Here is a 15,043-nt window from a genome sequence, read left to right on the forward strand (position 1 = left end):
TTAGTGTTTTAACATTCATGTGTACAGATACACTGCTAAATACAGGCAAGTTTGGATCGAAAAGATCAAACCGATTTGCGATGAAACAATTCGATATTTTACGTTTTATGTAGCTTCTCTGACTCGTTGCTAAAATTCACAATACATGCTCTAGTTCATTGCTATGATTTACAAGACTTAGATGTAAATACGTAATATTGGATCACAACAATATTAATCAACATTGATATTTTTCAGCATCCAATATCAAATTTTTATAACACTCCAGCTATCACTTCGCTTGATACCATTTCATTCCTAATCGTCTTGCGTAGGTAGCAACCGTTTCATAAAGCCCAATCTCAAGGGGTAGCAAATTAGATTATGTTACTCATATCATGTGAAAGCGATAACAATAAGATGTATATTTGTAGTTTTATGTGTATTTAGCTAATACTTGTAAAAGCAGTGACCTTACTAGATCGCTAATTTTTTTCATTATGGCTACACCTTGAGAGTTATCAATCACGCCTCTTCTTCAGAAAAGACATGATGCATATTACGAAATAATGCAATTTTCTGATTTTCCTTGCATTAAAAACCTAATGTAAATATCAATGTTTCCTATGTGTAAAAACAAGCGACTTTTCAATGCAATAAAGCAGTTTCTTTTTACTGCCAAATCTCTTCAATCCTAGATTTTCCCTTTAGCAAAAAACAATTCACCCAAGTTATTCCTATTAGCATTAAAAACTTTAACAAGCAATAATTCATATCTATACTGATGTTAATTAGTATACTTTTTGGCCCCAGAAAAAGTTTCTAACGAAAGAAATTTTTGTTACCAAAACTAACACATCATACTTGAGAAGAAGCAGATTTGATTCAACAATACAATTTGGTAAAAATTATCTAGATAACATCCATATCATCTGCTCAATAATTGAAAGTATCTCTTATCAGCTTACGCATTGTACTGCCAACAGATTGAGATGATGTCGATGTGTTGTATGTTATCTATGAAGAAGAAGAAGTGCATGCAAGTTTAAGTTTATTTAGCAAGCATAAATTAAGTACTTTCCAGAGTTCCTCCGACATTCCTCAGATTATAAACGTCAATATATAGAGTAAGATTGAAATTAAAAATGAAATGTACACATTATATGGTACTCCAAGAGTTACTTCTACGGAAAGAAAAAAGGGGCTCTTTAACAAAATATCCACAGCAAGAAAAAGAAATTATCCATAGCAAGAGGTTACTTTTCGATAATAACAAAGGAGCTAAGCATACCCCCCTCCCTCAACAGCCTCTTGGCTCTACACCATTCGAAACTCTCTTGTTTCTCTTTAACTCAAACACTTAACATTACATTTTGCATATTTCTTTACCTCTCAACAAAGTTAATCTTTCCTTAGAATTTGAAAAATAAAAGCCATTGAAGTTCAGTTACCTTATGAAGATATGGTTGGACTTCCTTATATTTTGAATCAAAAACATTTTCGTATTCTGATTCATTGGGCATTTTTGGAACATATTCTGGTCTGTTAACCAAATCTGCAATGCACCGAACCTGAAATGACGAAAAATCTAAAAATTAACTTGTGAATATATTAAACTCGAATGTGAATAATCAAAATGAAACATTATGGATTTGCTCCGAGAAAAATAAACTAATGATAAATTTATATGTCAAAAGCGATGGATTTACTAAGTAAAATGTTACCGATGTAAATATGCAATGGGAAGCACTATTCTAGAGAGCTGGCTAGCTGATCAATGTTCTTATGCTACAACTAGAAACATTTGGCCTACAACTGTAGTGTCTAACCAAAGAAATTGCTCAGAGTCTTGATTTGCTTTTAGACCGCCTTAAAACGAGATTGTTGCAATTATTTAAGGCCATTGAAATTGGTTTTGACCCAGACCTCTTCCTTGCAGTCACAGCGCTGGCAACACCTTTATTGTTTCGGAGGCACAATACATTTGCTCAACAAAGTTAATCATTGTTTAAGTTTTTCAATCGCTTAGCTAAGGTCTTTATTTGTAAATAGAGTACTTGAGTTATTGTTAAAAAGCAAAACGTCAAGACGTGCCATCTCTGACACAAAATCTTGTTTTTAAAACAGAAACCGAGAGGATCCATGAGTATGTTTCGATTTGACTTTGATTTGATTTTGATTTAATTTAAGTTCTACTACATTGTCTACAAAAAAGTATGTGCTTTTTCCATCTCCCGGAGATATATTTTGGGACATAACATACATGGGAAATTAGGAAGAGGCTAATAACTAGAAGAGGAAGATTGCTCAAATCTTTCCGTCTTAAAATTTTAGTTCACTACTTCCTTATTATTTTCCTCTTCCACACGTGAATTTAGACCTCACCTTATCACCGAGCTCTTCGGCCAGTCTTTCTCGGAGTGCCTCTTTCTCTGGTGATTGTAAAATACAAATAAAAAATTGTGACAAAATTCAAGGGGCCTTATGCTCCTTCACTTATGTAGTTCTGTACAATGAAAGAAGCTGAGAGTTAGTTTTAATCGTATGGAAAGTGGTACGTTCCATCAAAAGTAGCAGAGGAAATGAAATTATCATTGCCAATAAAGGGTCTTTTTATGAGATTTGCAACCTTTTTCAGGGTGAAACAACTTGCACAGTTCTGCATCAAGTTTGATTTATAATGAGATAAGATGGGTTTTTAATTTCCTTTGTCAAAGTGCTTTTTCCTTATTGGCTTGATATATCGGAATGATATATCAAAAGGCAACTAATAAGAAGCTATAACTAAATTGATATATTTATAACTAATCATCTTTCTATTTGCCTTGATACATTTTTAAAAAATTACATAATACATTATTAAAACTTATTTCGATATTTGTCATTTTGATTGTAGATTCACTTACAGACCACCTTTGGTCAGAAAGCTAACAGTCACAATCTGTTTTCACTAAAATCGGTTATTAAGGTCTTAGTTTGGAAGCTCTAGCAAAAATCTGGCGAAGGAAATATTGAGAAAATATTTAAAGATTCTTGTTACCTGATTCATGAAATAAAGTGACAATATCGAGTTTGACAGTCCAGAGTTCCCACGGGACAGCTTCGGTCGGAAATGGCCATTGACTCTTCTTTCTTTGATAAAACTCGAGAGAGATCTGCATAAATAAGGATTGAAAAGGATGTTAAAATTGGGGTCCCTTGCTGATCACGACAAAGAAGTATTGCTCTTGAGATTACAGATGTATAATTATAGCATTGCAGGCGTTTATGTTGTTGATATTTTAATAATAATTCACTGCAAATGGCATTTCTTGATGGAAGAGAGCGTTTACAAACATGCAAAATTTTATGAAATATGATTTGGAAAATGGGATTAGGAATAAATCGAGTCGAATTAAAACATTGAAAACATGACACAAAATACGATAAAATCCAATATTTTCAAACAATAATTTAAAAAGTTCACATTATACGAATTTCTAAAATACTTTAAGTCTTGATAAATGGTGAGCTTAAGCCTACAATAATTGATATGCTTTAATAGAAAAAATGTCAAGCAAAAATTTCTACTTTTTAAATCAAAAGTTAAGGTCACTGAGTCAACAAGCTAAAACCAGAATTGAGCTGACAAGATTAATTTCGATTCTCAAAAATTTGAATCTCAAAAAGCTTGCAATTACATTGTTTTACAGAAACTATAAAAGAAACTTCAGTTTTTAAAAAACGAAAAATTTAATTCTCTATTTGATCCGTAAAATTTAAATTAAAACAGTTTGCCACTTTTTGGTTAAGAAAGTTAAATCATCTCTTTGGGGGGGGGGTAATTTACTCCCCCTATGCTACCTGCTGACAATTAAAGCATCCTTCTTGGCTTTATGTACATTAAACTTGGGGATTTTGATATAATTGCGTTGTAGTGAAGTGCATTTCAACATTTTTTGGTTAAGTTAAATACAGAGATATCCAGAAAAAGTCTTTAATCCAGTCTTGCATAATAATACCCATAAACATTAAATAAAAAACTCAAGAAAAACAAGCTTGACCCTTGAAGCTTCAAGAAAACAAATGTTTTGAAATGAAGATTTAACTGACGTGGATGTTTCATAAGTGGCTTAGAAAAAGTGCTACACGAAATGTCAGTTTCCACGAGGAATTAAAAATTAAAAAGTTGTTTCTTTTGATGAATGGACAGATTGACTAATGTAAATGGGTCTTCAAATGAAAAGGAAGAAGCAGCTGTATCTTCAAACCTGGTTCATGTCTAGAGAACTTTTTGAATCTTTTTGATATCTTTGATGATATAATGATCTTTTCGATATACAAAAACATGTTGGCAATTCATTCAGAATTCTGCATTCATACTTAGCCAAAAAAATTATTAATTGATGCACAAGAAAAAAGGAAAATTCCTTTTTTGACTGAATATCTTTACAGTAAACCAAACACTTCCAGAACCTTGGGAATTTTTCTCACATTACTTCAGCACCTAGCCAACTGTAAAATCTTTTTAGGACAAACACTGATTGGTGGACAAGCTGTGTAACTAGCTCAGGGTGTATTTTCTGTGACTATACACACACACATATTCGTGTGTCTAATCAATTTGGATGTATCCATCTTGGCAAGATATATTTGAAAGACATCTCAAAGACTTTCTAGACAAAACATTAAAGTACCAAGCTATAAGATTACGCTGGTCTAAAGCCTAAATGCAAAATACAAGAATTTGAAACTTATCCTTCTCATTGTTCAAAATATACAGCTGTTTGGGAGCTTGCCCCTATAGTTACTCTGAATTAAAACAATCTAAAAATAAACAAAAACTATCTGCACCAGCAATGAGAAACAAAAATTAGATTTTACCCTATATGAATTTTTAATTTTCATGAAAAAGAATTTCAATTCTCAACGAATAAGAATCCAAGCTCGTCAGAGCAAACATGCATTAGATGGGAAACGATCAACACTATTTTGGCCCCTTGTGATCCTCCATAAAGTCTTGATTTATTTCTGTGAATAATTTTTTGATGAAAAACTAAAAACAAAGACCAAAAAGAGAAAAAAAAGAGGAACAGATACAGACAGCTTCCATGAATCAATTGATAACAATGTTAATGTTATTGCTATTACAAATTTATGCTATCAACTTATGTCTATCACGCTAAATAAGCTACCAATGTGCACCTACCTGTCCACTTTTATGTGTTTCTGAAGCTTTTAAGGCCTCCTTGAACATATTTGTGTGTTTCCTTAGAGAATGATCTAATTCAGCACAAGCACATTTCACCTTAAAAAGTAAAAACACCCTCTTCGTTATAGAAACATAAAAATATCCTACAGTCTAGCAGAGATTACATTCAAAAGAATTTCCCGAGCAGTACTTCATTTTATGACTCATGTATATTTCTCTAGCTTTCTACACCGGCTCCCACATTTTTTGCCACTGACAGCTTAATTGCTGGCTCTGAGTCAGCTTGAGGTCCTCATTCAGTCTAGTTATACTGATGAGCGATGGTAATGAGTGGAACCAGTCTGCGGCCGACTGGCTGTGGCATGGGTGGACAATTCCCGTGAAAATGGGGTTCCCCCTGTGGAAGACCAGCAGCTTTTTAAGTGGTCTCCTGCATCTGGAATGTGGTCTCCCAAAACAGAACTCTGGTAACAAGGGTGGGCATTCTAAAGTAAAAATTTGGTCACCAGGCAATTACCCTCGAAACAATAAGTGGAAAACTGGTCTTTCTGGGTTCACTGGAGACCAAATTATCCACCCCCAAGTGGCTTCAGTGGTTTCTTAACTTGAAACTTTTACTAAACCCTTGTAGAACGGCTTACAGTCTGCCAAAACCGCAGCACTGCTTTGTGCTGTGCCTCTAAATGAAATTCCTTAAAGAGGCTGTCAGGTCTCTAAAACTCATGCATACTTCTCTTCCCTATCATTTTATGTTCATGTTTTGAATAAAGGTTTTGAAAATAAATGCAGTGTTATAAAAAATAGTCCATATTAAATGAGCACTCACATATGTAAAGTCAACAAACTGGCAATCAACATCTTCAAATCCAACAGTCCCAATTGTATATGAGCTATCTTTGCGATAATGAAACTAAAAACAAAATATGACACAATTAATCCCATTGCCATTGCAAGATGAAAATCAAGATCTACAAAACTGCTGAAGCTCATGAAATGGTCTTGCCAAACATGAAAAAGAGCAGGAACTCAAAACAATAAAAAACAGACCAGGAAATAGAGAGAAACTTAATGAGAAAACCATTCAAAAAGTTTGATTGAAATTAAACAACAAATAAAAACAATTAAGATATCTTGACTTTAATTGTTTTTCTGCCCTTTTTTGCAAAATAAAAGAAGCATTTTAAGTTTGATTCAATGCCCATTTAGGTTCCTAAGCAAATTGATGACAGCTAGTCCTCATTTCTGTGGTTCATTTTTGTGAAGTTTTAATGTTTTTTGTGAAGGCAATATGTGTCATATTTGTATAAATTTTAAGTGTAGGAGTAAAAATTCAAGCCCTATTGAACTTTAAGTAAAATTTGTTAGCCTTGCCATCATCCCCTATTCATGGAAAATAACACCAGAATTAGTCAACACTCAAATTAGCACAGATATGCATTGTTCTTGAATGAGACATCATTGACCTAATGGGTTCACTTTCAGTACCAACTTAAAAGACATGGTATTTCAGGCTCCACTCAGGCAATTATTTCTCAATGAAGCAACAATACCAGGGCAAGATCCACACTAAGCCCACTAAATTTTTTGTACCTGCTATGCCTATGCACTTGAACCAGTTGGACTAGGTGGAAAAAATTGCTAATAAACTGTGAGGATTAAGAAAAAGCAAAAAGGGATTTACAAAGTTAGTGATGCAGAAATTCTCTTTTAAACTTTGCTCACCTTTCCAGTGGATCTTTGAAGCAGAACGGTGTGGAAAACACCTAAATTGTTTAAAAATATCATTTTTTTAATAATCACCAATCACTCTATCTGAAATGCCATAAAAAATAAAGTAAAAACTTGAAAGGGTTAATAAAAAGTATTTCTCCCATAACTGTTTATAAGAGCCAAAAACGATTTGACAAGAGACCTTACCAGAAGAATTGGTATAAAGAATCTCCACAAAGATCTCATTGTGAAACCTGAGATCTAAAATTTTCTCAAGGTTGATGTGCCATGCATTTGTCAAGAAACAGGATTTGATTTGTGCACATGTGATGTGCCTTGCAGATTTTAGTTTCATAAATTGAAATGCTTTAACACTCTAACATTAATCAAACAAATTATACAATAATTTTTCATTGAAAAGAAAAAAATGTACTCACTCAACACAACTTCCTCTACTTGGCAAAATTCTACAACCTGAAAACAACAATCAGCCTTATTTTTTACCCAATAAAATTAGTATTTTTCAAGCTTACATATAAGCAAGCCAGGTTGAAATCTGGCTATTTTTAGGAGACGAGTCATGCCCATCTTCCAGATCATGCACTAGCTGCCATTTTTGGGTTATTGCACATGAGTATTATCACTTGAAGCCCTGGCAGGAAGTTCAAGTGCTGTGTGGTCACAGACAGAACAGATGTGCAAAAAATGTTTGTAGAAATGCAACAAAAAATGCAACATTTTGTAGAAATTAAAAAACTGGAGCGCTGGGTGGAAATGGTATTAATCCTACTCCTAAGTTAATTTTTCTTTTCCAAAATTTTTTTTTTTTTTACTCCAGATTGGTTGTATAGCCTTTAGGAGTTAACTATTGAAGATTGAAGAATTTTATTAATGCACCTGTGCCATGACCCTGCCATGGTGATTGGTAAAGACGGTATTGTTTCAAAACAGAGGACCAAAGGCTTCCAAAATATCTCTGGTGTATATATACATTCCACTCAAGGTTACAGGTTTGAGAATTGACCCTTTTTTATTTATTTTGTGCAATTAGGTGTTTCTTTTTTCAACTTTTCAAAGTTTTTGTGTAAAGTCTCTAGAATAAAGTAAATATGGATTCCATCCTAGGCAGCATACAAAAATCATTTTTTGACATTAAAAGTGCAATTGTTTCATGAAAACAAACAAATATGATAAAAAAGATAAAAACATAGATATTTTGTGGCGTTTCAAGTCATTCTCTACCAACATTCGAAACAGCAATTACAGAAAAAAACAGAAACCTGTAGGCTATATGCCGCCTATCAACTTTGTGGCAAAAAACAAACAAATTAGCTAAGAAGGCAACTTGAGTATCTCAACTTTCGTTCAATGTTATTCACTCCAAGAATACACAATTCTATGTACGTGACATAAGCTCCACAAACAAGATTCGTTTTAGATTCGGAATAAAAGCTAAAAGGTAGTTTTTCTTTAATTCTAGATCTATCTCTCAAAAAGTTTCCAAGGAAGATGGGACAACAAATTTTGATCACAAATAATACCACAAATAAAATATGCCAAGCATTGTTAACTAAAAAGGGTTGTGCAGTTGTGCTTTAATCTTTTACTTGCTATGATCTTTGGTTATACTTACGAATTCAAAAATGTGCGACCTTGCATTCATGTTTACGTTCCTTTGCCAAGCCTTTCACACGTTATCGTGCACATAAAACTAAAAATAGGAATAAAAACTCATAGTTCCTTTTTTGGAAATCATTCGCTCTTTACGCAAAACAACATTTTCTTGAGTTATACGAGTATACTAACTCAAAAAAACAACTTTCCTGCTTGTTGAAAATACCATTCTGAAAAGGAGGCTGATTCAACATGGCTTAGCTAAAAAATTTCATTTTTTCTTTTCTTACAACCTTCTTCAATGCTTCAACAGTTGTTGCAGTTGGATAGATATAATCAGTGGTTTAGTGCTATCAAAGTAACCCAGTTGGCTCTTGCACAAAATGTTGCGAAAAACAATAGCAAAAGTAGAAATTTGCCAAATTTCGGCATCAACAAGGGAGACTCAGCCCCTAGCTCTACACCCCTGGATATAGTAATTATTTAGAGAGGGGGTGTCTATTTATTTGTTCTTTATACTGATTTCGATCTTGGTAAGGATTGGTCAATGCCTAACTAAGTAAATAAAAAAACAAATTGATGATTGTAGCGTCATTTCATAATGTGACCTATCACTCTAGAATCAGTATGACAATAACAAAACTTCTGACTTGGTGTGTTAACGCTTATACCTGTTTAATTATACAGTAAAAATATTGATGCTAAGATACGATCGAAAAATATTATTGATATCAGATTGAAGCAAAATACGTTGAATATGCAAATACGTCCCCAAAAATAAACAAATGAAATGTCCTAAAACTTAGATGAATATATATTCCTGATTGAAAATAAGGTATAAAAAGTTCAAAATTAGTTCTAAAAAAAATGTTGCTAGTTTTTTCTGTTGCGCTTAGGAATTTTTTTTACGCAGGGCAAAATTTTAGGATGTACCCTTTTTTCGTATTCTCTGATTTCGTATTCATATTTTCCCAACCCCCCCCCCTTTTTACAGAATCTATGTCCTAGATTTTGCAAAATATAGACCCCTTTGTCAAAGAAATTACGGATGCACTTGAGGGCAATGATTTTCATTATTTGCACCCGCCGGGGCATTACCTGACCAGCAGGCAACTCAAGACTCTTTTGCCCAGCAAAGCGTATGACATTCAACGAGAGTCCAACCTTTCATGAGATGATGCCACAGTGGCTTAGATATGTATCTAAGGACTGAAATTCAATTAAAGAAAATGAAGTCTCCCATTCATAATCTTAAAAAAGTTACGCAAAATATAATAATACTAGCTCCCCTACGAAGCCCGCTACGCGGGCTTGCCAGTGACCCTACGGTAGTGTACATAGATTAGCCTCGGAAAAGACAAGAATTTTCTTAATACCCCCTGTGAATGATAGTAAAATAAGCCTCGGTAAAGACAAGAATTATTTCCAAGCCCCCAATGAGTATGCAGATTAGCCTCGGAAAAGACAAGAGGTGTATCAACCTCGATTTGAAAAAAATTGATTCCGCACAGGTCACGTGATAAAAAATTACTCTCACTCCTGTGACTATCGCTAGTCAGGGGGTCGCCTGAAATAGAGCAGGGGTAGAGGCTCCCCCCTTCCTAGCGATAGTCACAGGAGTGCGAGTAATTTTTTATCACGTGACCTGTGCGGAATCAATTTTTTTCAAATCGAGGTTGATACACCTCTTGTCTTTTCCGAGGCTAATCTGCATACTCATTGGGGGCTTGGAAATAATTCTTGTCTTTACCGAGGCTTATTTTACTATCATTCACAGGGGGTATTAAGAAAATTCTTGTCTTTTCCGAGGCTAATCTATGTACACTACCGTAGGGTCACTGGCAAGCCCGCGTAGCGGGCTTCGTAGGGGAGCTAGTCTTCCGTTAATTGAAAGATGCTTCAAAACATTTGCAAGCCCAGGTCTATTCGTGTTCCTTGTTTATGTATTTTAATGGGTTACCCCCTAAGTCTCCTGTTTTAATTTTCCATAAAATTTCATGGTAAGACTTCCCAACTTTACTTATCTGTTTACTCCTCTGACAAATAAAATAAAAATTGAATCTATCCTGAAAATCAAAATTAAAAAACAATGCCCTCCTACATTCTTTCAATTTAATAAGGAATGCAAGCAAAAAGTGTAATATCATACAGCAAGCAGGCAAGCACATTCTAAACATGACAGAAGACAAACATAATTAATCCAATCCATAGTCACGCCTACTGTGAGTAGCATATACTATTGGCAAGAGCAGGAAATAATTGCTCGAGGACAAAGTATTATTTACTTGCAGCAACAACCCAATTGAGATAAGAGCTATTTTCGTGTAGGAGGATAATGCTTATCACCTTGATTGTAACTCAGTAAATCCTTTCAGAAAAGTAAACCCAAACTTAATTACTTGCTGGCTCCAGATACCGATACTTGCGAAATTCCTAATAGAACCAATCCAATGAGTAGTTCCTCGATTATTACGATTACCACTTAGCAATATCATAGCTTTCATCACCATCTGAACCCCTTTGAAATCAAGGTTAATAGCACTCTTGACTTTCAGAGGCTAATCTTACTATCCCATTTTGGGGCCATAGGGTGCCCGCAGAGCGGGATTTACTGGGAGCTACTCTTCCGTTTATTAAAATGTGCATATCAATTTGATACATAAACGGTTGCAATATCAAGGCAATACAGAAAGTTGCTTCAATACATTTTGTAAGCCACGATCTATTTGGGGTCCTTGCTCAAATACTTTCACGGGTTACCCTCTTTATTTCTCCTGCTTATTCTAATTGCAATGTTTTAAAACTTCCATTTTCTTTTATCTCTCGGTGAATCGTGGTGCTCGTTTAAATATCTTGCAGGCTTATCTAAAAGCTTTGTTTAATATTCTGAATTCTACTTTAAACTTGACAGCTACATACTTCTGCCAGCCCCCATCATTTTCATGAGTTAATCCTATAATTTCTCCTATTTAGTCATAATCAAATTTTTGAGTTTTCCAATCATACATTCTTAGCCCTCGTCGACTTATAGGGCGCTTGAAAATATTTTCTAAGGCCATTCTTAAAGATGTAATGTTCATTTTGAATCCAACATGAATATCTTTATCAGAGCATTTCGTTCAATTCTTGTTCACTTGTGATGCTGTTTTAAGGTATAATTTGGGGCCACCTTTAAACTTCCTCTGTTTATTTTGAATCAAACATTAAAGTTTTCCAACAATAAATTCCTGTTAGCCGTTATTGGTCCATGGTGCTCGTTTAGATATATATCATCTAAAAATTTCTTAAGAATTAATGACTCCTCTTCTGAACTCCAAAGAGTTATAGAGTTATTACGCAGTTCTGTACATTTGAGGTCCACATATCACATCTTCGTCACAATTAGCTTTTGAAACACTGCAGGAACAAAGCAGTTAAGAGATAGAAAGATAAAAAACAGCCAAGTTTCGTGCATCAGAAAGGAATCTTACTCTAACAACAAATAAACAAAATACAATTTACGGACAACAGCTAATCTATATTATATAACTTTAGTCCTTTTCTCCACAGTCAAGTTTTTTCTTGTTTCATCGTTTGATTTAACGCCAGCATAAATGCCATAAATTTCGTTTCGAAGGTTCGAGAATCACGTCTGCGTCGTAATTATTGCTTGAAACGCTCTTTGATCTAGATGAAGAACAAAAAGATTAATGAAGATGTTATTCCATGGTTAATGAAAGCACGTTTCAAAGAAATCGATATACAGCCAATCCATATTCTTTTAAGCACAAAACTACGCAAGAGGTAAAAAATTCAGAGAAACACGCTCGTGGCGGGTCTAGCGACTCCTTTCAGCAACCAGTTTTTAGTGTAATTTCACCCAAATAAGCATAAAGTCATTTGAAATGGTTTCTAGAATGATTCATTTACAATTCCGAAAATGATGCAGGCACAATCTACCGTAACAATCCAGCTTCCTTTCAGTACAAAACCACGAAAAGAGGTAGGAATTCGCCGTTCGCGGCGGGGGTCTAGCAGTAAGCGACGGGTTTTTAGTGTAATTTCATCAAATTAAGCATAAAATCATTAGAAATTGTTCTCGTTAAGCGAGCAATACAGCAAATCCATTTTCCTTGAATTACAAAACTGCGAAGAGGTAAAACATTAAGAGAAAAACGTTCGTGGCGGGTCTAGCGACTCCTTTCAGCAACCGGTTTTTAGTGTAATTTCACCCAAATAAGCATAAAGTCATTTAAAATGGTTTCTAGAATGATTAATTTACAATTCCGAAAATGATGCAGGCACAATCTACCGTAACAATCCAGCTTCCTTTCAGTACAAAACCAAGAAAAGAGGTAGGAATTCGCCGTTCGTGGCGGGGGTCTAGCAGTAAGCGACCGGTTTTTAGTGTAATTTCACCCAAATAAGCATAAAGTCATTTAAAATGGTTTCTAGAATGATTAATTTACAATTCCGAAAATGATGCAGGCACAATCTACCGTAACAATCCAGCTTCCTTTCAGTACAAAACCAAGAAAAGAGGTAGGAATTCGCCGTTCGCGGCGGGGGTCTAGCAGTAAGCGACCGGTTTTTAGTGTAATTTCATCAAATTAAGCATAAATCATTTGAAATTGTTCTTGTTAAGCGAGCAATACAGCAAATCCATTTTCCTTGAATAACAAAACTGCGAAGAGGTAAAACATTAAGAGAAAAACGTTCGTGGCGGGTCTAGCGACTCCTTTCAGCAACCGGTTTTTAGTGTAATTTCACCCAAATAAGCATAAAGTCATTTAAAATGGTTTCTAGAATAATTTTCACTCAAGAGGCAGGCAAATCCCATTTGTTTCAGCGGGAAAATCGCACAAAAAATGAAATTTTAATCGAAAAATACTCACTTGTTGTACCAAAAAGACAGCGAATCCGATCGTTTATCTACAAAAAAAGAAGGCGGTTAGGAAAAGTTGCTGCAAAGGATTCTCGTTAGGCATAAAAAGTTGGGGGCTGGCGGGATTACAAAATTCGCATTACAACGGGTTTCCTAGAAAATCAAATTTTCTTGCATCAAGAATAAACAGCAGGAATAATCTACCACGATTCTTCATACTTTGATTGCAATAAAGCCAATCCAGTTTCCTTTTAGCACAAAACCACGAGAAGAGGTAAAAATTTTTCGTTCGCGGCGGGGGTCTAGCGGCCGGTTTTTAGTGCAATTTTATCCAAATGAGCAGAAAATCATGTCAAATAATAAATTTTGAAAACACGTAAGAACAACAGCGCTTACCTGTATTCACATGCCATCGATTCTGATGCCAGTGAAGAAGGGGAACAGCCAGCAGCCATCGCAGAACAAAAAAAACGGGCAGCAGCGGGTGAACGTAGCTACTAAAACGAAGAAAAGGAAGATCGTCAAAAGCACGAATTTAATGGCTCTTGCAAACGAAATAATAACAAACGGGGTTTCAATCGATCGATCGATAAAAAGGAAAGGAAAATGACGACGAAAAATTTTTAAAAAGCTAGCGAGACTCACCTGTAGCTGTAGCTGTAGCACTGTAGCACAGAACACGACCGTCGACAACCGCTTCGAGTTCGAAAAGGAATGCCAAGCTGCAGTGCACGTAGGTTTATCATCCAATTCCAAATCACCGAAATTATCGGCACACAGTAGATTCTTTGTGGAAAGCGAAACGAATTTGAAAAGCCTCCGTTCAAATTGAAGGGTTGCTGGAGGAAGAAGTTTTGAAACCTTTTGTAGAGAGCAAGAGAAAAGAGAGAGAAAGAACCTTTAGAAACGCGAACGCGAAAGCCAGTATTTTACCCATCAAAGAGAGGGAGGAAATGTTTTGAAAAATCCTTTGAAAAGGTACTCGATCTCTCTCAAAAAAGTTGGGGATGAAAAGGGATATTCGCTTTAGAATCAAAGGTCAAGGTTTTCAATCAACAACTACTGACTGGATGACAATCGACGTTTTCAAAACATCCAGGAAAGCGCTAGAAAAAGTCTTTGAAAAGACAAACAAAGAGAGCGAAGCGTTAGCAAAGAAAATGGCCTCGTTGAGCAAGGCCCATTGAGAGAAGACACGTCGCAAATTCGGAGCGAGGGAAGCGAGCAAACGAAGATTTGAGACCTTAACACACAATTGCAACCCCCGAGGAACCAAACTACCGAAGCTCAGCCCAAGGGGTGCAGCAGTTTTTGCGGAGTTCGTGCAAGAACTTTCGATGGGAACGGACCGATATCAGATGTAATCGGACCGATATCAACGGAGCGAGCTCATTTGCATATCCGCACATTAGTATTATTGTAGAGAAGATATCTGCGTCACATGTAAATTGATATGCTCATTACCAAACGGATATCCTTGAATTTATTTGTCTCCGCCCTTGCCTGATAGTCTCAATAGTGGAAAAATTATAGATTCTTATCAACTCTCTTCTTTGCAAATGGTCCTCACGAAACTTTGTAGGATAAACTAGATACCGGGATTAGCATTGTTGGAAAATGAGCTTCTCCAGTTGTTTGGCTAGCACCACACTGATTAATACTATTTTTGATGAGTTTCTATATCT

The 15,043-nt window shown here is 35.3% G+C and overlaps 2 protein-coding genes across 3 annotated transcripts; both read right to left on the minus strand.

The window, feature by feature from the left end:
- Position 1: 1 nt before the first annotated feature.
- Positions 2-8,721, minus strand: LOC135680771 (autophagy-related protein 101). The gene is made up of 9 exons (XM_065194939.2): positions 8,514-8,721; positions 7,318-7,354; positions 6,893-6,933; positions 5,997-6,080; positions 5,168-5,266; positions 3,020-3,134; positions 2,365-2,411; positions 1,431-1,550; positions 2-996 (listed from the first exon to the last, which is right to left on the minus strand). The coding sequence occupies exons 1-9, from the start codon at positions 8,541-8,543 to the stop codon at positions 916-918; spliced, it is 654 nt and encodes a 217-aa protein (XP_065051011.1). The 5' UTR covers positions 8,544-8,721; the 3' UTR covers positions 2-915.
- A 1,566-nt stretch (positions 8,722-10,287) lies between these two features.
- On the minus strand, positions 10,288-14,750 carry LOC135696731 (uncharacterized). 2 transcript variants are annotated; one of them, XM_089113636.1, is made up of 4 exons: positions 14,004-14,750; positions 13,755-13,852; positions 13,369-13,405; positions 10,288-12,160 (listed from the first exon to the last, which is right to left on the minus strand). In XM_089113636.1, exons 1-4 carry the CDS (start codon positions 14,102-14,104, stop codon positions 12,073-12,075), a joined length of 324 nt encoding a protein of 107 aa, XP_088969762.1. In that variant the 5' UTR covers positions 14,105-14,750; the 3' UTR covers positions 10,288-12,072. The 2 variants fall into 2 exon arrangements, with proteins under 2 accessions (XP_088969762.1, XP_065072290.1); XM_065216218.2 differs by having other exon boundaries at positions 13,755-13,855; positions 14,004-14,738.
- Between the last annotated feature and the right edge of the window lie 293 nt (positions 14,751-15,043).

Source organism: Rhopilema esculentum, chromosome 18 (genome assembly GCF_057945365.1).
Source record: "Rhopilema esculentum isolate cy_ngs chromosome 18, ASM5794536v1, whole genome shotgun sequence".
Classification (NCBI taxonomy): Eukaryota; Metazoa; Cnidaria; class Scyphozoa; order Rhizostomeae; family Rhizostomatidae; genus Rhopilema; species Rhopilema esculentum.

What these genes read in the sequence shown, in the direction of transcription:
- LOC135680771 (XM_065194939.2), bottom strand. Translation starts at nt 8,543, where the DNA reads ATGAATGCAAGGTCGCACATTTTTGAATTC. An exon ending in AGTTTGTTGACTTTACATAT is followed by an intron (nt 5,267 to 5,996) that starts GTGAGTGCTCAT and finishes TTACTTTTTAAG; the next exon opens with GTGAAATGTGCTTGTGCTGA. An exon ending in TCCAACCATATCTTCATAAG is followed by an intron (nt 997 to 1,430) that starts GTAACTGAACTT and finishes TCTTCTTCATAG; the next exon opens with ATAACATACAACACATCGAC.
- LOC135696731 (XM_065216218.2), bottom strand. Translation starts at nt 14,104, where the DNA reads ATGATAAACCTACGTGCACTGCAGCTTGGCATTCCTTTTCGAACTCGA. An exon ending in TCGATGGCATGTGAATACAG is followed by an intron (nt 13,406 to 13,754) that starts GTAAGCGCTGTT and finishes CTTTTTTTGTAG; the next exon opens with ATAAACGATCGGATTCGCTG. An exon ending in CTGTCTTTTTGGTACAACAA is followed by an intron (nt 12,161 to 13,368) that starts GTGAGTATTTTT and finishes TTCTTCATCTAG; the next exon opens with ATCAAAGAGCGTTTCAAGCA.